This window comes from Apteryx rowi, unplaced genomic scaffold (genome assembly GCF_003343035.1).
Source record: "Apteryx rowi isolate R43461 unplaced genomic scaffold, aptRow1 scaffold_51, whole genome shotgun sequence".
Taxonomy (NCBI): domain Eukaryota; kingdom Metazoa; phylum Chordata; class Aves; order Apterygiformes; family Apterygidae; genus Apteryx; species Apteryx rowi.
This window is the reverse complement of record NW_020450772.1, coordinates 244912-268987: the sequence shown is the minus strand read 5'-3', so window position 1 is coordinate 268987 and position 24076 is coordinate 244912. Positions and strand designations below refer to the sequence as shown.

At 36.5% G+C, this 24076-nt stretch overlaps 1 protein-coding gene across 14 annotated transcripts in view; it reads right to left on the bottom strand.

The window, feature by feature from the left end:
* Window positions 1-421: 421 nt before the first annotated feature.
* Window positions 422-24076, bottom strand: part of PER2 (period circadian regulator 2) — a 42278-nt gene continuing 18623 nt past the window's right edge. For 13 of the 14 annotated variants that reach the window (XM_026080068.1, XM_026080069.1, XM_026080070.1 and 10 more), the window contains 16 exons: window positions 22619-22761; window positions 22216-22294; window positions 17999-18105; window positions 17209-17362; window positions 16678-16786; window positions 16175-16306; window positions 14513-14609; window positions 13626-13782; window positions 13416-13543; window positions 11425-11598; window positions 10880-11140; window positions 8643-9490; window positions 6573-6759; window positions 5811-6003; window positions 4017-4167; window positions 422-2950 (listed from right to left, as the gene is read on the bottom strand). In XM_026080068.1, the coding sequence (XP_025935853.1) occupies window positions 2801-2950; window positions 4017-4167; window positions 5811-6003; window positions 6573-6759; window positions 8643-9490; window positions 10880-11140; window positions 11425-11598; window positions 13416-13543; window positions 13626-13782; window positions 14513-14609; window positions 16175-16306; window positions 16678-16786; window positions 17209-17362; window positions 17999-18105; window positions 22216-22294; window positions 22619-22761 (3070 nt within the window). In that variant the 3' untranslated portion in view covers window positions 422-2800. Of the gene's footprint in view, window positions 2951-4016; window positions 4168-4812; window positions 5126-5810; window positions 6004-6572; window positions 6760-8642; window positions 9491-10879; window positions 11141-11424; window positions 11599-13415; window positions 13544-13625; window positions 13783-14512; window positions 14610-16174; window positions 16307-16677; window positions 16787-17208; window positions 17363-17998; window positions 18106-22215; window positions 22295-22618; window positions 22762-24076 lie in introns of those variants that run through there. The other variant, XR_003255819.1, reaches the window with a different exon arrangement.

Genomic DNA, 24076 nt, shown 5'->3' with positions numbered 1-24076 from the left:
GAACTCTCTAGCTCTAAGCCAGCAGTATAAAACTAGAGGGCCACAGAAGAAAGTAACAATAGCTGACATTAAACACACAGAAAAGGAGAATGTGTCTTCTAGTGTTTTTGAGCAACTAATACCTTAAGCTACATTCAAACACAGAGAACCCAGCTGCATACCCTCTTCCAGGCATCAATTTTGTACATGCTCCCTGAATGACTAGTCAACATGAAGATTCAGTCTTCCATTTGAGCACTAAACTTACAGGTCAGACAAGTTGGCGAACATTTTATTTAATATACTTCGGGATAGAAAGCTACAACTAACTGTGGCTTGCAAATCCTTCTCTGTTTGAAAAAACCTGTTCACATATTAGTTGTAATGTATATATTTTTTGCATCTTACATGGAGGAAAAAGCTCAATAAACAGAAAGGCAGCTAAAAATATATCTGTTTTATTTACCAGTTTTCTAAAAAGCAAAGTCATAAAAATTAGTCACAAGTGGCAAAACCAAAATATATTGCACAGTGTACAGAAAACATCGTTGACATGTTGACAAAATGTCATCACAAATAAGTCAACTTACAACAGTTTGGAAAAATTACAGCTTCAGAATCTTATCTATAAATGGAGGCATGTAGATTTAAAGTTACAGGAAAATATTTTAATACCACCCTGTAAATGCAAACACTTTAAAGGATGCAAGAATAAGTTCTTAAGTAAGCACATCCACGAAATGCTCTAAATATACTTCTCTTCCTTTCACTAAGTTATGGTTACAAGATGGTCATTAAAAAAAGAAAAGAAAAAAAACAACAAAAACAAACAAGGATAAAAGCATGCTAAAGCAAAGAAGTTCACAAAGTGGTTGAAAAGTCCCTGAAAATCATTTGTATAATTATGATGCACTCCTTTTATATAAAGCTTTTATTTTCCCAAACCCTGGTCCAATTAAAACCATTTGTTTTTAAATGTTAAAAAAAAAAAAAAAGAATATAGGTAATATGCTGGCATAGCTGCACCGTTCCATTTATGATTAAAACATTTAATACATTGGACTTGAACACCAACATTTTAAATTCTCTCATTCAGTTTATATTTACATATGTTTAAGTTTAATAGTTTAGCAAGATCAAAGACAGGAATTGGATCTTGCTGGGTAGTGTTTCACACTACATTTAAGATATTTACTCTTTAAGTTGTGATTCTACTTGTTTCACAAGTTCGTTCTCTCTACTAACTCCAGAACCTGTCTCCAATGCAAGTTTTGTCATGACAACGTCCAATTAATAACTAATTACTATACATATATTACTTCTTCCACCCAGCAAATACCAGCCACTTCTGCACATGTTTTTGGTGGCGTTAAAATCTAACTTCATGTCCTCTTTCTATGCAGGGAGAACTATTTTTATAGAATGAAGATAACCTGAAATTTCAGTGAATAGAAATGTTATCCTAATAAAAGGAAAAAAAAAAAAAAGAGAAACATTTCATGAAAAATATTTTAAGAGAAACATGTCAAAGTTAATTGAATTTCTCCATATGTTTTCCAACCCAAGGCCTACAGCTGTTATCTAGCAGTACTGCAACTAAATGCCCTTTACCTAACCAATTTTGATAAAGTTATTCTTTTTTGTTCTTTTCCCACAGCCAACATGTACGAACAGCACAAGAACATAAAGTACACATATTCAAGTCAATACAATCTCAGAGACATTAAATTAAATCCTTGACAGCAAAGGATTCTACCCACACTAAGCTTTAGATTATGCAGTTCTAATACAGTGAAATTGAATGCTATTCTCAAAATCTCTTCTTTTTATAAGAACTTCCTTTAAATTAAGGGAAATGTCTCTTCCTCTCTTGCCACGTGCAAGTTTGATGTTTATTTAGCCAAACAGAAAAACGGATGGCCAACACTGATGGCCAGCTTCATGAAGGAACAAATCAGAAGGAGAGGTTAGATAGTTATACCAAGCTTTGTCTAACAGTCACTGGAGCATCCACAGTCATTCTCTGCAGTCTCAGTTCTTAAATCTTTAAGCATAAAGATATCCTGTGGATAAGTTCTCAGAAATGATGCTTCAAGATAATAAACAGTTCATAGTACTGCAGCATCCATTTAAATAAAAGGCTACAAAGTTGGCAGCACTCATCTATACTTTCTTACACATTCACATAAGAATTTTAACCTAAGGCCTTCTTAAAAAATTAGTTCTACTTTGCTTTTAGACAAAAAAAAATTCTACAGTCAAAACTATAGGAAACAAACAAAGATGATGGGATCAACTGGTATGAGACGGAGAGGTGTGAATTAATTTGCTTGAAGGTTATTTCTTCTATTATGCTGGACCACTTCAAATATAAACAGCAATGCTAAAGAGCCATTAAGCAAAACTGCTAGAACAATTTATAATGAATGCTGCATCATTACTGAAAGAAGATTTGAAGAACCGTATGTACATACGGGATTTTCAGTACTCATTAACCCACTCTGCAAAAAACAGTAGGCATCAATGAAAACTTCTATAGTTTATAAAGAAATACTTGAGGCATAAGTGCAAAATATGAGTCTGTCCTTTTTTTTTTTTTTTTTTTTTTAAAAAAAGAAAAGCTATACCAACATCTATAATGTCTTGACTGGGAAGAGATTGCCACCATTTAAAAAAGAGATTCTTTCACAAATGACTCTTCTAGAACAGAAAAAATACATTTGTTTTATGAACCAGATTCATCTTGCTGGAAACAAGATTAAAACCTTTATGGATCATCACTGTAATTTTGAAGCAGCTTTAAAAACTACAGGCTCAAAGGCTATGTTTGTTCTTCACTGACTTGACTCAGGGAAACCAAGTTGTTCTCCCCACTGTCTTCAATCATTTCATTAAGGTCCATTTCATGGATTTCTTCATCATATGATGTATAAAAATTGCTCTGTATGTTGTCCTCACAAAAAATACATTCCTTAAAAAACAAAACAAAACAAAAACACAGAAACATTCACAAGTCATAAAGAAAAACGTCTTTCCCAGACACCTGCCCGTTTGCATGTAATGCATTATTCTAAGGGAACCTTTAAAACTGCACTGCAACTATACTAGATACATTCCCCCCAGCTTCCCCCACACAGTGATTTTATAACTCGTAGTAAATCAACATAGCTACTTGAGAAGTCTACTGGAAGCAACTATGCCATAGATATTTTGAAATACTGACATTTTCACATGCATTTCAAATCACCTTTTCTGCATTTGAGTGCTAACGCTGCAGTAATGCATTTCTGTCAGTTGCAGTGCTTAAGAGATGGAGCAACTGTAGGTTTACACCAGTTGGATATTGTAATATTAATGTTGCAGTAAAATTAACATCAGGATTAGGATCCCATGCCAATTCTGTTATGCTAACTTTTGAAATGCTCATGTGTGAAAAGAGCCTCTGCATTCAATAGATTATCCGAAAAAAAGCTACAATTGATGAAAAGCCTAGGTAAAGGGGAATGTGATTAGGTATTTGTGTGTGAATGTGTAAAATTCACAGCTAACCAATAAAACTGTAAAGATGCCCTTTTATTAGCTCTTCAAGCCATTAGCCCATTAACCATAAGATCAAGACAAGAGATGGTCCTGAGGGAGAAGTCTCATAGAGACAGGAATCATGGACTCCCATTCATTCTGTACTGCTGAGAAAGCAGCAGGCATAAACATCTCTAGTTTGTGCATGGAATCTTATGCAATGAAATTTCTGGCTACGCTTATACAGGATTTCAAATATTTATGCATAACTTTTAGAAATATGGAGGTAACTTCTTCTAATGTATTCACCCATCCACTACTTTGACTTTCCCATTGGAAAGATGACAAACAGTAAATTAAATCAAGCCACAAGGCCCTGCATGAAAATTTGAATTAAACTGTTTCCCAGCGTAACTGGCCAAACTTTCATAGCAACAGGAATGGAGAAGTCTAACATTGGCAGCTAATAATTTAAGCATTGTCAGACATGCAAAAGTAATGAACTATTTTAAACTTACAGAATTAGCTACTGTTTTTGGCAGTCCACCTTGCTGAATCCATGGATGAACTTCAATAAGCTCTCTTTTTTGTTCTTCTGTAAATTTTGGCTGTAGCTTCAGCATTTGCTTTAATTTCTGCTTATCTTCTTTTAAAACTGTTTCCAAATCTCTAAAATAAAATGTATTTAGAAGTTTAGCTTCAACAGTTTCTGGACTTTATGCCTACATGAGGTTACACAGTCCAATACTAACATTTCTAAAAATTATTTTTGTTCTGCAATGTTTAGCTTAAAAATCATTTATGGGAAGAAAATAAAAAAGTGTGGTTATTTCAGCAGCTTTCTGTATTTGCAGACAGCTTTAGTGCATTTCTGCTCGCTCATTGTCTTTTCAAATCCCAATGAAAACAGTTTTCCTGAGAGCTATTCAGGCAGCACAACCAGTGAAACCACCCAGAGCTCCAGTTTTCCTCTGCTGCTGCTGCTGGGGCAAAGTTCTAAGTTCCCCTTCACCGGAGAGGACAACCGAAAACAGACAATAGATGCACAAATGAAATACTAAAATAGAACAAATAAGTTACATTTAAGAATGTCATTAAGAACAAATTAAACTTCAGGACTGAGAGGGAGAAAGTTAGAAAACGCTGCTCCACTTCAGCAGCTAAAGTTCTTTCTCTACCCATTGGCACACTGATTCAGAGGCATTAAATAAAGAAAAGAAAAAAAACAACGAACATTTACAAGCTGTACACTTCTATAAAAGATGACAATGGAAAGCAGGTTCTAAGAAACTCCGTACTGTTTGTTTTCCTTACAGCATAGGTAAGAATAGGTTGCCTCTCCATTTCTCCTCTTGGACATCACTCATATAAGCCTCTGTGACAGTGGGCTTAATTCTTATCATGGTACACTGTTTCATATTTACTATTTATAGGTTTGCAGGCTTTGCTACTCTCACAGTCCATCCACTAGAATTCCTATCTGTAGTTATCAACCTTCCAGGCTACACAAATCAAGGGAAGTTGAAGTACTTTTAAACCCAGGGTAAAATTCTCAAATTCTTATGATGTGCTCTCTATCTTCTTCCCCATCATCTTCATTTCTCTGGTTCTGTATTTCAATTCATTGCTTCCAAGAAATATAAACAGCATGATTAAAAAAACAAACAAAAAAAGTCTCTGCAAATCTGTCCTCCCCTGTTTCCATTCACACCTCGACCTGCTCTATGCTATTGAAGCAGGGAAAATTTTTTATGAAGTGTTTTCATTAGAAGTCTTATTATTTTTAAATTCTAATTCATTTTCCTATTTGAATGGCAACTTAAGGAAAACAGAACATGTGGGAGTTAACAACCCAAGGAAAAAGACACAAGGCAGAGAAAATAGTGCACCACTGAATGTGGCATTTCAAGGACAACAGCCAGAGAGTACAGACTTTCCACACTACAGACCCTCATCTGATCCAGGCATACTTGCAAGGATCTATTAACCAGACTGCAAGGATTTGCAGGCATGTAGTTACAAATCACTAACTGTGCACCAGCTTCAACAAATATACACAGTAATTTCTGTTCAGTGTAACAAATCTGGAAGCACAGGTAAGATAAACCAAGTAAGTCTTGCATCTGCTCTTCCAGAACTTACTGCCTAATCTACAGAAGATATAAAAGGAAGCACAGACTCTCCTTCACACTGAGCTAAGCATCAACACAAATTTGCTCTTGAAATTTCTACTGAGACAATAATTCATAAATATACTCCCGCCCTCCCCCAACACATAAGCAGTTCATGAAGGACTATGATGTTGGAATTACCGAGAAGGTATCTGGTAAGTCATCATAACAGTGTCATCTGTGTTTGCCATCAAAAGCCATATAGGATCTTGAAGGACATATTTAATGAAGTGCTCACTTTCTTCTATTTCTGTCTTCATTTTGGTTTTATGATGATTTTCCGAGGAGTCAATACTCCCAAAGTATTTGCTGGTATGACTAGTTTCACTACTACCTTTAAAAATAATTTTAAAGTTTCATTATAAATCAAATACACAGATTGTTGAATTTTTTTTTTCCTGAAACAAGACTAAAGAGTACCGAAAGTCTAAGTACAACCAATTTATTTATTTATTAAACACACGCAACTTTCCCCGCAAGAAGCTGTTTTAGTATTTTTAAAACAGAAAATCTCAAGCTAAATCCCCATTAAATTACAATAGAAGAATTAAACTAAACTGAACTAACTAAACTTAAACTAAATAGTCTGAAATGAAACATCAAGGAGTACGATCTTTTCATTAGCCTGTCATACCTATATAATATAGTTTTATTGATACCGTTTTAGCTGGTTAGAAAAATCTATTTTGCACACTGTACACATTCAAACAAATGTAGAAGTTTCATATTGTAGATCAAGTGTACTAGAAAAAAAAACCCTCGAGAACAAATTAAGCCATGGGGATTAAAGAGAATAAAGATTTTGATATAAAAGCACTTTATGTTCAAGTGATATTTGCAGTATCTCACACTCCAACCCTTCCAAAATGCTGAGAGAGAAACTGTATTCACTGCCAGTGTTACCTGTTCTGCTCCCTGACAAGCCACAGCCGTTGGATCCAGAGCCCAACGATTCAGCAGCTGCAGACACACCACTTCCTGATGAAGCTGAACCAGTGCCTGAACATGCGTCTTCTTGAAGTAAAATGTCAAGCAGGGCACTGGATATGGAAAGCGCATCACTATTTTGAGCATCCATTGGAGATTCAGCCTGGTGATGAGAAGGGGAGGGAAACAAACAAAAAAATTCAAGACTCTTTCATCACTACTCACTCACATTTCATATAAATCCATTTCACATTATAGTTTAGTATGTACAGTTATTCAAAGACAGACAACAACAAATAACATACAATGATACCAAGACCAATTAAGGCAAAACGAAGTGGACTGATAGGCAGACATGAGATCCTTCAGTAAGATTTAGATTTCAATGCAATTTCTCTTTAAAATAAATATAATATAGCGAGGAAGGCATTTGCTATTCAACTCTCTCCTGGACAACTCAGAATTTACCCAAGTCAGCTGAGACAGATTACTGGTTCTTGCTAATATAATCTACCTCAGAGATTTGCACCAACAGCACATCACTAGTACTACTATCAGTGGAAGATAAGGCAGAAGGTTTTTCCCAGATGCAAGTTTCATAGGGAAAATAAATTATGTTTTAAGGGATGGAGCATTAACTACACTGATTGCTAAAATAAGAAGTTTGAAGACCAGAGTCAATGCTGAAAACTAAGGTTGACAAAGAATTTAGCAAACTACATAATGGCATGAACTAGCTCCAACAAAATGCTTAACACATTCCTGAAACAAAGCCTGTCTTGCTGTCATGTTCAAAATTAGTGATGAGGACATTACAGAAGGTAACATTTTGCAAGTTTCTTAAGAGTAGGAGCTATGTATTTGAGGAAATTCAACAGCATTTACAAGCAAACTTGTTGCTATCAATTTTTGTTATCAAATCTCTTAACCCAGTGGTAGTATCTCAGAGCAGGCTGTAAATTACAGACTGCCACAGATGCACCGTTTTACTACAGTGCAAGTCAAAGCTGCTTATAGAGGTAAGATTTCAGAAATGTAATGTAGTACACACAATACCTTAGCTCAAGTATGGCACTGGAGGCATACATCCCTGAAAAGTTCTCAGTAAGTGGCATTTCCGTGACTAGCATGATTAAAAATAAAAAAATCTTTTTTTTTTTTAAATGAAAATTGAATCTATTTATTCTCAAGAATTACAGATAAAAAGCACGCAATAACAGAAGACAACAAATTTTTGCATTATGTCAATCAAGTTTGGAAGTCTTCCTAGAAAAATATAGATACAAAATCCATTTCTCTCTGCTCTACTTCCATCCATCTCCATAAGAATCAACATTAATAATATTAGGTAAAATAAATCCTCTAGAAACTAACCAAGGAGAAAAGTTTAACATGAATAACTAAACAGGAATTCCATCAACTTAGCACAGTATGCAGAGCAATCATTTTCAGAAGTTTTTTCTCCTACTTCTTTAAAATCCTAATGTAGATACATGCTTATGACTCAGATTGCACAGCAAAGTCATCTCATCAGCTATTAGCACTGACACTAACGGTAGTTTTTACTGATTGCTTACGGTAATCGAGTACCCAGATATGCTTAAAAGAAAAAACTACTCCTCTTCCAATGTCTGCTTTCCTTTCACCAGCAGTGAACGCAAGTTGTACTTTGTAACAGTAGTACTAGATGCAGCAACCAACTATAAACCACAGCAATGCAAGAAAAGCAGAAGGAAGAAAGGAGCTATTCCAAAAGGTTTAGGTTGCATCCCTATCCCATCAGTGACTTAGCATTTATAAAGATATCCTGTGGTAAGAAGACACTAATATTAGTTTATGTCATTAGTGTCATAGAAGCCTCTACAGAGATATTACTCCACCTGAGGCTTCTGTCAAAGATTTTTGATTTGTTAAACAGATCTGTGGAATTTAAATGAGCCAGGAATCTCTAAACATCTCTACATGTTAACAATCTTAGTTATGTCCAAAGGGCCAGGACTTTTTTAAAAACAAACAAACAAAAAACCCAACCATTAGCATACTTACTGGTAAAGATCCCTTTCCACTGCAATCATCAGTTGTCATGATTTTCCCTATAGCTCCTTCCTCGCTTAAAGCTCCATGTAAACCTGCAGCAGTTCCGCTATCAGCGGTTTTGGTGGTTTCTTCCAACTGTAGAAGGTTCAGAGGAGAACTGCACCTTGACTGGAACAAAGGTGGTGAAGCCTGGTCATGTGGACCAACTGACTGTGGAGTGCAGGAACGGGATGGTTCGTTTCGTGGCTCTGTGACAGGAACTTTTTCACTCTCTGCTGGTGGATTATAATGGAATGGCTGCGTTGGAAAAAACGCCTGTTGTGGAAAAGGGTTGGGGGCAGTGAATGGTGGCTGTGCTGGAAATACTGTCTGTGAAGAGAAAGTGGAATGGGCAGGAAAGTTGGGTTGGCTATGGTAAAGGGTTTGAGGTAAGTTACTGTTCATCTCTGGGTAGACATAGTTCGGGAGCACAAGAGCTACAACAGGTGTCATAAAGGGTGCAGAGAACTGGGATGGTTGCATAGGACAAGTATTTCTAGAGTCTGGCAACTGATTAAAACCAGAGAGCGGAGCCTCAGGAGCCGGTGGCACAGTCCCGGCTGCTGGAAAAACGGGAAGTGGATACGCAGGCATAACGGTGGGGAAAGACATGGCTGAATAGCTTGTTTGTGAAGTGTCTGATGGTGACCAAGCTGTAGTATTTAAACCTTGAAGTGGGAAACGATGGGGGAATTTAGTTCCCGAAGTTGTACTGTCTGAAGATTCCTGTGGTTTAATGCGTTTTGATTTCCTGTTTTTTCCACTTTTCTTCCAAGGCTGATCCATCCCAGAAGTGCCATTTCTTTGTCCACGGCCACCTGGGGGAAAAAAAAAAAATTAGGAAGAATCCTACTTGCAATCTGATGACTCCCTTTTACCTAGTCATCCCTAGAAGCTACTCAAAACTGTCCTTCTGGACTTAATCTGTCAGAACAGAACCACCAGGGAAGAGGCCAAGTTCACTTTTTTACCTCTAGCACAAGAGCTGAGCAGACCGGGACAGATAAACCATGCTGACACACCGAGGGAGAAAAGGAGAGCTGCAGTGAATCAGTTAAGGCTCAAATGTGTGCCACCCAATCAGCACAAAGCTGCAAAAGAGCAGCTCCCAGAGAGGCAAACTCCTAATCATTCCAGCAATTACAAGGAAAGCAGTACTGGACATGACTGAAAGCATTTCTAGAGAGTTACAGTCATATAGGTCCTTAATCAAAAAGGTGAAAATAAAACAGAAGGAAAGGAGAGGAAATACACATAAGGAGAAGGATTTTCTGTGGGGAAAAAGCATGCTATCTTCATAAAGTCTAGTAGGAAGAGCATGGAACTTTATTTTAGGAGAAGTCTGCAATAAGTGACTCTTTTCCCAGGTGAACACCATCAGTCCGTCTCCTTACAGACATAAGGAAATCCATAAAATAACTTTCAGCACTCAGAATTGCTCAAATTTTTAGTTTATCTAAAGCTTATTTAGGCTGAAAGTTTGACAACAATAAACACATGGGGACTAAAGGATTCCAGAACAGGTTTCTTTAAATCAGGAACCTGCTAAACTATTGAAATCAAAAATGCAAAATAAAAACCTGCAAAAAGTCTTAGCACTGACTGACTTCTGCTCCAAGTGAAGTCAGGACTGTACCAAGCACTTCCGAAAACGCTGTCCTGAGTTCCTAGCCCTAACAAACAAAACTCTCTCTCTCTCTGCTTTGGACAGTCCGCTCTGTTCCCAGCCTTCACTGGCCACATTCTTAACCTAATGGCATCCAAACCATTATCAAACTATTTTAATTGATGACACAATTAATAGTCCAATTGGTTTACATACAGTTTTCCCCTAAGGGACCAGCAGGGGGTCCCACAAAAGGAAAGACAGAAGGAAAAGAAAAGCAAGGAAAGACCAGGACAGATAAGAGAAAGAAAATATGAAGGGAAAAACAAAAAACCTATTTTTTGCCCTTTGAAAGTGGATGCGTGGGAGTAATCATATGACAGATAAAAATTAAAACAGTAGTTATTACATTAAGAGCTATATTCCAATCAATCTTCAAGCAAGACTGCCATCAGAAAGAGTTTTGCTGTGGACTTAAAAATGGTATGCAACTGTCACTATTCACAATCGCCCCACAATGCAATTACAAATGCAACTGCCCTCTCAACAGGATTCACTTCCTATGTAAAGATGAGTTTAATCATGAAAACTACTGCCATACCACGTTCACCTGGCCGTCCTTTGGGTTTATCTTGTAAGTAGTAATTGCAGTGGGACTGAAAAATATTGAACTTCTTGATTTCTTTAAACTTATTCAAAAAGCTTTGCTCTTCTTTTTGTGTATGCACTGCAAGGACTTCCTTTGTAAGTCCCAGTTTTTTAAATGACTCCTTTTCCTGATTTACATGCACAGAGCTGGATGGAGGGGCAAGAAGTTGGCCATCTAAGAGTTCTGCTCCACCAGGACCATCTTCTATCATTTCTAAACAGAAACAGAGAGAGGAAAAAAAAAAACAACACACACACAAACAAAATGAAGTTTAAAAAACTGTATATGCATTTTGAAACTATTAGAATTCTGTAGCAATTCTGCTGCAAATTTAAAATAGAAATTCTGTCCCTATCTATTTCATTTCCATAGGGAAATTACATTATAGCTGTAAGAAAACGTAGGTCACAAATAGGTACCAGTTGTTTGAACATTTGAAGTTTAAAACTAGTAGCAATCACCATTTTGGAGAAGAATGTTATCAGCAAAAAGCATACCTAATTCAGGTTGTGGCTTTTTGTCTCCAACATGAACAATGGTGCTACTGTAGCTGCACTGACTTGTGAGAGATACAACACTTTCTGGTTTGCCAGGTAAAGCCAAAGAGGTTAAGTGAGCACCAACTACTGGGGGGGCACTTGATTTATCAGATGCCTTCAACACAGCAGGGTCTATTAAAAAAAAAAATAATAATAATGATTATAATTTACTGAACGTAAACATGAGCAAATAAAAGTAATATGTTGCTAGGGTAGCAAAACAGTAGAGGCTAAAATGTGTTTGGCAAGACAGGAAATGAACATTTTACTTGACTTTGTGCATTTGACCAAAAACACTTTAGGAACAAAACAATTCCTGGGCAATCATAGCCAGTCCTCTACTTTCACGCACAGCCAAAGCGGATCTTTTAAAGAAGGACTCCTGGTCCTTTCCTGAGCTTCCTTCTCCTTTGACAGCACAGTTTTGGAAGAAAGTTTCTAGCCTCTGAGCCTAAGACCCCCTAGCTCCAGCTTGCTGTACACTAATCTCATTAGCTGGTTATCCTAACAGCTTTGCTCTGCCTATTTAGGCCCATTCACCTGAAAGCTATAGTCAATAATCCAGCAAAGGTCACACCAGTGCCTCACAAAACAGCATCAAAACATTTCTTCCTCTCAGGTAGGAATACTTAGCATAATTCATATTCTAAGACCTCAAGTTTGCCTTTTTCCTGACTAGAGTATGCTGGTGGCTTGGTCATTCTCAAGTCATCAGTGCACCAAGAAACTAGTGAACCCTCATCTTCCCCTTTCTCCTGTCAGCTGAAACCGAAGAGACTCCAGATGATAGCAGAAATTGTGTTCCTAATTGCATGATGCAAATTCCACCATTTCTTCCTCTCCAGTTTTCAAGGTCTTCCAATTCCTTCTACAGGAGACTTCATTCCTCTGTATGAGGATACCTGATGATACCTTTCAATTTTATTCCAAAAGCTATATTAGAACTTTCTCTTTCCTCTTCTCTAGTTCATTAAAAGGAAATATAGACAAGATAATTCTCAAGACCAATTTTTCCAGAACTCCACTACTCATCTCTCTCCAGCTTCATACAGTGATAAGGTTATATCAGCAACCATCTCTCTTAGAACTAGTTCTTTACCAACCTCACAGCTCTTGTACTAACCACTAACCACTTACCTTCCTCACTTTAACTCCCCACCGGACAGAGACCATATCAAATGCTATCCTGAAGTCCTAACAAATGAAAGCTAATGTTTTTCCCCACAACAGATTTTTAGATAGCTACCCACAGTAATCCCCTTCTTTTAATTTATTTCCATGGCTGAACATTCCTTTCAAATGTGTTCTCATGCCTCACCTAGTATTGAGAGGAACCTGAAGCCTGCATTTTACCTCAAATAAAGATACAATCTTTGCTAATAAAGGCACCCACCAACTTAAAAAAAAAAAATAGCAAATTTACTATTGAAGACAAATGAATTTGTCAATAGAGACTGTCTAATCAGTCTGTCACTTTAAATGGCATAACTAAGAGTTAAATCCAGTGCTTATTCATTTCCAAATAATTACCCAGCACAAAAACATAAGTGTACACTCACACCACGAACATAAATGCCCACAAAGAAAAAAAAAAGCGAAATTTGCATGTTTTTGTTGCAGTTAGCTGACAGGGTCTTCAGCTAGTTGTTTTTACGAGTTCTAATTGTGAAAAACTTATTACATTTGAAAACGATGCAAGTCTTAAAACCCCAAAGCCTGCTGTGTTTTTGTACACTGTAAACCAATAAAGCTTATTGCACCTACTCAGTATTTTGGTTTTAGGAAATCTTTTCATGATGAAAGTTAGATGACCAACATCTAACACTGAGAAAATGGCTACAAGGTCATGCCTAAGTTACACTTGTGATTGCTCTGCAAAGACATATTATAACATCCAACTGAATGCTAATAAAAAAATCAGTCAGGAAAGAGATGTAGTGTAGAGATACCTCCCAAGGGTTGTATAGCATTATCAGATGTTTTTGGTTCATGAACACCAGAATTCAGCGATGCAACATTTGATGAAGGTTCACATTTTCTCTTTGATGTACCAGGCACATTACAACTCTCCAAATACCTAAAACATGAAGAGTTAACAATATTAGATATGCAAGTCTTAAGTCTAGAGATCAAGAGCAATTTGCACACTGGTTGCTTACCTGATGACACTGTCCAAACAGCTAATCTGTTGATAAGAATATACAGGTTGTTCCTTCCAAGCCAGCTCCTCAGTAACCACACTTTTAGGAGCAGCTGTGATTGCAGTATCCTTTCCTGTCACATCTTTCACATGACCTCCAGGACTGTTTTGTTTTTCTGTTGAAAGAGATATTGCTATATGTATTAATCCTTGCAATTTCCCCTAAATGCAACAGTAAAACAGTAGATGGTTTCGTTCATATGCATTTAACAGATCAGAAGTTAAGCACTGTAAAGCAAGTGACAGGTTTGTGCACTAATAGAAAAGCATTGTGTAAACGTTTTTCTGTCCTTATGGATTCTTAGACATAAAAGTTTAGTTTGGATTAATGGATCCAAAGGGGATCCATATAACGGATATACAGGAATAGATAAAATTAGAACTGAAACATTCACATTCAGTATGAGAACAATTATAGTGGATATAAGTTATAACGAACTATTAGAAAAAATAAATTAATGTATACAAAATTCAAATTTCGTAAGATTTTCATTTATCAAGTTAGAAATTTGAGTTTACATGTAAACAGTAAAGACAACAGCCATAAAATTTTTCTCCACCTAACAGAAAAAAAGATGTTTGACTAGTCTGAAAACATGAGCTACATTTAAGGTACTTTAAAACAATAGCTCTAGGACATGCCTAAACTGTACATTATATCATTATCAATTCAGACATAGCTGGGCAGAATATTTTCCTGAATGCAATGGAGAGACTGAGGACAATATAATGTACAAAGACAGCACTTAGAATTAAGCTCAACTGGAAAAAAAAACAGCCTACTTTCATATTAAACCAACCAGCTGCACAATAAACCAATACGTTGTTGACATGCTAATGTCTTACCTGCAAAAGGCTCTCTCTTATATTCCAATTTCGCTTTATTGTCAGTGAAAATACGCTGTCCTTTATTTTTGACCTTACAGGCACCTTGACAAGCCTCCTGAAAGAAGGCCATTATAAACAGTTATTAGGAAATTCTGACATAAGATGTCATGCATATTGACTCCTTAGTAGGCTTTACCCAGCCTTAGCTAACCTCTGTGTAAAAGTTAGTCTGATCATGGCAGAAATCCTAATATATAGAATTTTATTGTGCATCAGCAGAATTTTGGAAACTGGAAAGAGAAGAAACTTAAAATTTGGTTTCTTGTATTCAATATTTTGTTTAGAATGACTGAATGACTTTGGTAATGCATCTTCATGTTTTCGTGTTTTCCTGTCAATAAGACTTCAGAGAAGAAAACAATATTAACCTGAGTAAACAAAATATTGCTGGTAAGACTGAGAACTTTTTTTTGCTGGAAGTTTAAACAAGCACTGTTGTTGAACTATGCTTTCCTACAACAGTCTTCACTATCTGTAGAAATTGTGAAGGAGGAAAGGCTGGTATCCGTCTCTCTCAAAAACAAGACCTCCTTGAGCCTTGTCTACATAGCTCTAAAATTTAATCAAGTATCTGTTAAACAAAACACCCAGAGACTTCATCTACCTAAGCCACTAGTGTTTAAAGACTGAAAGCCAGGAAAGTAACCACCTTGGCAAGTGAGCCAGTCTGCCATGCCTGGTCACAAAAGCAGAACTTAGGCTTGGGGGATTTTGCCTGTGAGCTAAGTAAAGGAAAATACTGGCTTTCAGAAATTAAATGCAACTCTGTGGGCTACAACAAAGCTGGGAAAAGCAACAGGAATGCTAAGACGACTAGAGATGTTAAAAGACGGTGCAGTTTCTTTGGCTGCATTCACATTTGGTACACTACTGTCTATCTCTTGTTTACTTTGACTATGGAATACTTGTGTTGGCACAAGTTTAACTCTGCTGCTTTGTTCAGACTTTCAGAATTAAAAAAAGAAAGGAAAAAAAAAAGTTACATCTAACTATCAACCAGGTGTAGCAACGGCCCGATCTACCATAAAGCTAAATTTTAAGCTCAAAAACCTCTTCATTTCATTCCATATTATAAAGTCTATTTTTGCAACCAAAAATGCTGCAAGCTATCAATGAGGTGCCTAAATGCAAAGAATTAAATAATTTTTATCATAGTCTGTTGTCTATCAGGGCTTTAGTGGGGAGCTTTATTTACTGTATTTTGCCTACTTGGTTTTATCTGGAAGAATAGGAACTACAGACTTTCCTTTTCACCAAAAAATGCTTTCAAAGAGCCAGCTGGTTTTCCCAGAATAACAATATATAATGTGTAACAGACATTAGAACAACTCAGCTCACTGTCCAGGTAGCAATATTAGTTTAATTTTTTAAACACACTTGAACACACTTACTTTCACACCTATAACTGTGTGTTTCAGTACCCTGAGACTTCGTCTACATCAGAAATGTTTATTTTCCCCACAGAAAGTTTCTTGATGTTAAATAAAATAAGAGAAAAGGATGACTTTTCCCTTATACTTCCTTCCAACCCTAAGCTGAAAGAATTTTGTTAAACAGTAAATAATGCTTTTATTATTTTGTTTTGTGCCAAATACTTGAATAAGAAACCCCAAAACCTACTGGCTTATCCTTACGAATGTCTTCATTGTTATTTCCCGCGCTGTCACTGGAGGACGCCACACTCATTAAGTGCTCATGTGAGCCGTTGCTGCCCAGACTTCCATAGCCACTGGATCCACTGTTGTGTACAGGCTGTTAACAGCAATAACATATTTTTTATATATATATATATACACACACACACACACACACATCTCTGCACACCAGCTTTAAACAAAACTGGAATAAGACAACTGCCAATAAGGCAACACGAGACAAAAGAAGTTTTGTTTTGTTTTTTGTAAAGTCTTCATAGATGCATAAAGTCATTTAAAATACCAAATAGAGCTTTAAGATAACTCAGTAAATCATGTCTGGTAACCAGGAACATGAATAATTTCCAGGACTGTAACTATAAATCCCAGTACAGTAGTAGATAGCTAAACAAAACAGCGCACACAAAAAGATAAAAGCTCTTTCTTCAGTGGAGAATTAAAAGGGTAACATGAAAACACGTGCTGTACCTGCAGTAATAGCCGATATATCTGCTCAGTGATTTCCTGAACACTGGGATGAAGGATTCTATCCTCTGTATAGTTGGGAGCAGCAAAAACATCTTCATTTAAAGGACCCCTGCATAAACCAAACATATCCCCGCCGATTACAAATGCATGTACTTCAACCACAGAGAAACCACAACTTCAGTTTACCATCAATACATAGTAAATAAACACAATGTCATTCTTATTCTGTTGCATCTACAAAGTTTGACTCTGATAAGATAAGATAAACATCCTTACTCACTTTGAGCATGACTTCTCTTCTGAAGCAACTCTTGACAATATTGGCAAAACTTGCAGCACTTGAAATTTTTTGTTATAGCAGTTACTACCTTAATATATACACTTTCACTCACAAAACCCAAATACAAAAATAAGAGGAAGCCATTTGAATTTGTGATTTCTTTCTATAAACCCCTTATAAGTCTTTGTTAAGGACTGCTGTGTAAACTTGGGGGAAAAAAAATACAAAATTCTAATAATTTATGGACTTACGTCCTAACTTTGTGTCTTCCAATGATAAATGAAACTTTTCGACTCCAAGGATTGATGAAACTTGACCAGCTAGTGTCCATGGTTATATAATCTCCATTTCTAGTGCAGAACCTGATTGGTGAATAGTCAAAAGGCTGTCCTCCATACTGAAGTACTGTAATAATTGATTTAAAAAAAAAATAGCAAGCAGTTTAGTATTTGCCCAGGAAAATTCTACTTAATGATTTATGATTTTACAATGAATTGCAAAGGAAGATGGTATTTGGAGGAACAGATACCAGATACTTCTATACATTTAGAACTGCTGGGTTACCAGGATAAGCAGACCTTCATAATATCCTAGACTATTTCAGGAAAATTAACACCGGAACACAGCAAGCTAAGGAAAGATGACTGAAGACATAGTTTAACAAGTTAGCATTGCCAGAATGGCTCATATTTTCTCCTCCATGACTATTTATGAAACAAGAAAGACTACCATTGAGATAAAATTGTCCTGAGAATGTAATGATAGAAGTTCTTAACATGTGAAGTATTCCTTTATGGTCACTTTGTTTACAGCAGACATTTATGCTTCATACCAAATATGAAATTGAGTGATTTCTCATTTTCATGAACTTGCATTAAGAAACAAGCTGTAGAGTAAAGGAGCATTTCGATATTTCTTTACTTGCAGGAAGAGTCAGGATCAGTATTAATTTCTACCTCTTACCCCCTGAAGTGTTTATAATCAATACTATTAACTTTCAGAAAAACCTGATATTTATGACACAATAAAAAAATTACTTACTTTTTTTGTGAATTGCTAGCATTAAGGGTCTGTCATTCGGGTGAAGATGCACCAAGACTGGTGTTCCTATTAAGTCCTGAGGTAGGTATCCCAACAGAGGTACCGCTCTGGGGAAATTAAAACAGACAAACAACAACAAAAAATATATATCAAGTGGAATAAATATATATTTATTCTTTAAAAAGGTTTCCATTTCAAGTTTTCTTTGCTCTTTTTTCTTCAACAAGAAAGAATAATGTGGAATATAACACTGGGGAAATACCAGTGCCGGATTACTAGCAGAAGTACTCTTTGAACAAGGCTCTTTTTTGTAACCTTATAAAAAAATGTGATCAGACCAAATCAAGGAGTCTGTTACAGCGCTTCTCCAGTCTTTTCTATGCTGCCTAGCTCTGGAGGATACTCACCCTAATTTTGAAAGAGCATTAATAAAGTTTAATCTTATAAAACTCTCATGAAAGTAAGTAGTACCCCCAATCTATGGGCTAAGGATCACACAGGATTACTTTAGCAGAACTAACAACAGTGTAGTTGGCTAGGGCTCAAGAAAACTCTCTCACATGCAGGTGAGCAGTTTAACTCATAAAGGAGCTGCAAGGAAGCAAGCTCATTAATTCAAATATTCAGGGAATTAAAAATAATGTTACTGGATTCCTACGTGTTATCAGTAACCTCTTCTAATGATGTGAACTACTAGCTTCTGTAACAAAATTGCTTTTATTGACCACTTAAATCATTCAGCCTTAAGTACATATAAAGCATAAGGAGAAAAAGAGTGAGAGTTCAGAAATGTCAGTTTGCATCTTACCCTGAAAGTTAATCTCCAAAAATATACTTTGACCAAGCATTAAATGAACAATCTGTAGTAATGTTTAAGAAGTTGTCAGATGCCTACACATCATCTTGTAAACTCAGAGTGCTACATACCTTTCCCCTGGTCCCAGTCACTAACAAAGGCCTAGTAAGAGAAAGATACTCAGGTATCTGAACACCTTTAATGAAGAACTGGGCCCCGCTGTGTCACAGAAGCAGGATCTCTACTCTGCTGGAACTCAAAAACATTATGGGACAAATACCTTCCTTAACACCAGACTTTCAATAACCCACTAAAAGAGTCTAGAAGAACTAGAAGTTCAAGGAGTTTAAAATACTGATCTATTCTGCATGACTTGTGTTAGGACTTTGTCACATAAGATTGCAAGCAGTGGGAGAAAACAAGAATTTTTTGTTCCGCGCTGTTCCTGTTCTTTGTCACCTGCTTTATGGAAAGCCTCATTTGTGCTGCACCTGGGCACCTAGCCTAAAGGAGATCTAAATTTTAAGCTGTTGACAATTAACTTAATTATAACAGAACATGCAAATTTAGTCACTTCTATGCCCCCCCCACCAAAGAAAAAAAAAAGATCACCCAGGCATTCTTAGACTGCTGTGAATATCAGTGAAACAGTCAGGCATCTGGAGTATGAGACCTGTGAGTATGATTGAGGGAGCTGGGCTTGCTTTATCTGGTGAAGAGGAATCCAAGGGTGACCTAGGAGCATCCCACAGGTACTGGCAGGGGAATTACAAAGATAGAGTCAATTGTTGGCAGTGCCAGACAAAAAAAATAATGGGCAAAATGCCCCAGACTGCAGTTGGGAAAGTGGATGCTGCACACTAGGAAAGACTTCTTAACAAGCGGGTAGTGCAACACTGGAAGAGTTTCCCATACAAATTGTGGAACCTCTGTCCCTGGAGGTTTTCAGGCCTTGTCCGGACAAGGGCACAGCTGACCTAACCTAGCACTGGGCAACAGTTATGTTTAAAGAAAGAGGTTGGAACAGAGGCCTCCAGCAGTCCTTTCCAATCAGCACTTCTGTGATCATATAACAGTGTATTTGAGAATACATAATTTACTATCTACTAGAAGCAGTAGCTCAGCATAATTATGCTTCATCATGAATAACTTGAAAAATAATTGAGTTGAAGTTAATAAATTTGTTTCATGAATGCAAACGCACATACAGCAAGAAAATAGCTGATGAGGTGAGGCAACCAGTTTATTTTGTGTTTTATAAAATGACATTTAAAGTGTCCAAGCAGCATGAAATAAGAAATCTCCTTATGTTCTTATTGCAAGTTAAAATGCTAGGAAACTACTTTGAATTCCTACACCAAGATTACTTTACTGTGAACTATATACAAGTCCTTACACAAAGATACACCCATCATACACATCAATATCAAATAAATTTTAAAGATATCCATTTAATTTAAGGAAAATATTTATTTTTACTGAGCATGTTGTATGCAGGGATCCACTTGCAGTAGTAGGACAAGTAAGCATTTTTACAACCCATAAACACACACTGATCACAGTATGAACTTTAATTATTTTATGCGAGTCAAATAACAGTTTCAGCATTATATTATGCATAATTCACACTTGATGGTGGGTATTCCACTGTATATTTTTAAATTCTAGGCTCAGCTTTTTCAAATAATTTATTGTAGTAGTAGTATAGCTTGAGAATAATAATAAGCTCCATGCACATATCTTGGTAAATGGTTATCTGGCCACCAATGCTCTCATGAGTTAAATAATTAAAACCAAAATCAACCACACAGGTTGCAAAGACAGAAAACAAAGTCCTCAGATCAGACTAAGGTGTAATGGACCTCCACTGTGAGTGTGTAAAGATGTATTTGAGAATAAGTTGTAACACCAGACTAACAGGTAAGACACTCCCACAGCAGTGGCCAAAGAGAAGGGATTTATCGTACTCCCTCCATGCAAGCCCAAGAATAAAGGTGATGCTCTCCCTTCAGCAATCCCTCCATTTCTGTTAAATGACTGCTGGAAACAAATTCTTGAGCTTGGGGTGCACAGAGGAAGGGAAGTTTTACTTTGTGTCATTAGCCAGTTTCAAAAGGTAAATCCATGCTGCAAAGTTTTGAGGTTGGCTTGGAGCAAGTGTGGGAAGGAGGAAGGGAAGGAGAAAAATCCATCAAGAGGACAGAACTACATTGACTAAACAGCTCTTCTGTCAACTTAGCTTAAGCTGTAGAGATAAACTGTATAAATCATACCATGGAAAAAGTTTGTCAGCATTATGCTGTCTTCTACTCTGCAGAAACTCTAAGCCACAGTGTCTGCACAAGTCAGTCAAAAATAGCTGTACACGTTCACCTTGACGCCGACACTCATTCTCACTGATTAGCCATTGTCTTCCTCTGTAGACATCTCCAATAGCTACTTTTTGCAATTCTTGTTTAAATAAAACACATGCACTGAAGTAATACTGATGTTCTTGACCCCTCCACAAATAAATCTAAATCCTGTCTCTGCGAGTCAAATAATGCGACTTTTTACTTGACTGGCTCTAGCTTAGTGTAACTTCCCAATAAACATCACTGTCCTTAAAAGCTTGAGATTATTGTCTCCTGTTCTGCTTAGCAGGCTCCCAAAAAACTCTTTCTGAAGAAATTTGTTCTGTTTCCATAGACCTCACGTTTCCATCATCTAAACATCCTTTGAAAGGCCCCAGGCAAAAGTGATCCAAAAGACTAAAGGGAAGTTTAGTTTCCACCTTAATTAGTGACCCTCTGAGCATACCAAGTCACAGGCATCATAACGGGTTCTACTCCGAAATGTGGATGGTTGCTCTAAGCAGCTTCAATGACTATCAAAGCAATGTGAAGCCTTCAGCCAGTAAAATGTGAGCAGTTTTTGTATACGGACACAAACTAAAACTACGAAGACTGCAGTTTCAACTCAGAACACAGAATATCATCCATTTTTAAATGGAATTAATGTTGTAGTAAAACAAACAAACAAACAAACATTCCCACATCTCTAGCTATATCTGGGCCAGCAGAAAATGAAGCAGCTTATTGTTTGTTAATAATTGGGTCAAACTTAAAAGTTTGTTGGCACAGGAATTTTCCTGCCTGTGGGTTTCATTCATGGAATTTATACCCAAAGTTATCCTGGATGGAAGGAAAACAGAAAAACAAGTTTTTAGAAGGCAAACAGTTTTCTGTATAAAGACCACAGCGTAATGTGTTTTCACGTTTAGTGAAAATTGGAAGAGGCATTTTTTGTGGGTTAAATTCTCTTCACTAATCCCAGAAATTTTTAACCACCTACATCTTAACTAAATCCTAAAAACACCTGCACAAGAAACTTGATAGCTTGCTCATCAGTAAATTAGAAAGTATTATTTCTAGTAATTTACCTTTCATCTACATCCTGAAACAAACAGGTCGGTGTATGTGTAGTTGTAAAAATTCTTTTGTCAGGAGGAATTCTGGGTGCTGAGAGAAAAATAAAAACAGATTAATAAGTAACTTTTGCATAAAGAGAATCATTTAAGGCACATGCTTCAATTAAATGCTGAATAAGTCTAAAAATCTGTCAAAAAGCATACACAAAAGCAGCTTGCTAGCTCCAAGCCTCTCAGCAAGGACAGAGAACAGCATCAATTAACTTTCACATTTGTAAACCTTAAGATCAGTGACAATAACTCATACAGTTAGCTATCTTAGGCTGAAATTAAGCTGTGTTACACTGCACGCAAATTCCTGTAGAGTTCTTATTTTCATGAAACTGAACTAGTCTTTGTATGCTGAAGGATTTACCTTCATAACCAGAGTGCACTTTTTCTGCCAGCAGCACACAGCAAAGCTGGTCCTCTGCTATTTCCGGATCTTGCACTTTGATAAGGTAAGGAGTCATCCGAAACGGGTGATAGCAAATCTCATTTTCACGCTCCTTTCCTGCACTATTAAATAGATTTATTAATTATTTCAACAGATACATTAAAACTGTATTTAACGTAAAATGAATCTATTGTAAACTCCTCATGACAAGACTGATTGATGGCTCCTAAAAGAAGTGCTCAAGAATTTAACTTTCTGAATTCTTGTCTGTATGTAGAGTAGGATCTAATTCCAGCGGCATCCTTGGCATACCAGCTGCAATAAAGATCACATTGTCCTTTCTACTGTCCGAAATAAAAAGATCCACAAACTCTTTAAATGACACATTTTATGAAAGACAGTGAAAGAAAAGAAAAAACCCATCCACCATAATAGACTAAGATGTGCTTTACGGATCCAATAATCTTACTCTGATATTAATCCTCATTTTACCTTCAGAAGCAGTGATGAACTTATAGTTATACTTTATAAAACTACTATATCCCTCAGTAAACATAAAGACCTTCTTTACTCAATATTTATCCTGATCTAAAAAGAACAAAGACCCAGAAGTTCATATATATTATAACAGTTGTTCACTAAATATGAATCCAAAGCATAGTAATGAAAATATCAACCATTTAGATAGCTACCAGAAAAATGATTTCAGGTGTAATGAGTTTATAAAAACATAGTCTTCCATAGCTAGAACTTTTGCAACCAATGTAGATGGTTTTGTTCTAGTAAACACCACCACCTGCAGTACTTTTACAATGCATCCAACTCAGTTCTCTGGAGTGGTGCACTCTCTCAGATTCCTTTAAAATAAACTCAAGCCTTAATGGTATGTATTTACTCCAGAATTAATTAAATAATAGGAGCCACAATTTCTCTTTTCAAAAAATGCTATTGGAGTGGCAATAGGCTGCAAGAAATCAAATTGCAAAAGAAAAAAGAAAACAGGACAAGGAATAAGTTGCCAGCATCTCCTAAATAAAACAATTTAAGGGAGTGAAGGCAGGAAAAGAAGGAAGAAAAATGAAAACAGAAGAACTGCAGCATTTAGTGACTGAGGAAAAGACAAATTGAGTTACCCTCATTCACATTTCTTTACTGGACACTTGAGATAAATTTGAGATTTGCCATTAGTCTTGTAGAATGAAAGAACCTGTGCCAGGTGCTGAACGGAACAGTACAATTAACATGAACTGAAGACTTTCCATAGCCATAGGAGATACCGTATCAGTTTCATTTATTGTGCAAAGGTCAACGTTCAGACTGATTAACTTCTAAGATGTAACTTCCTGAAACTGTGTTGCAGTTTTCTCTGTAGCTTCTAGAAGTTAAACAATTACAGAACATGCATATGTTTCACCTTATGTTCGTAGTATAGCAAAG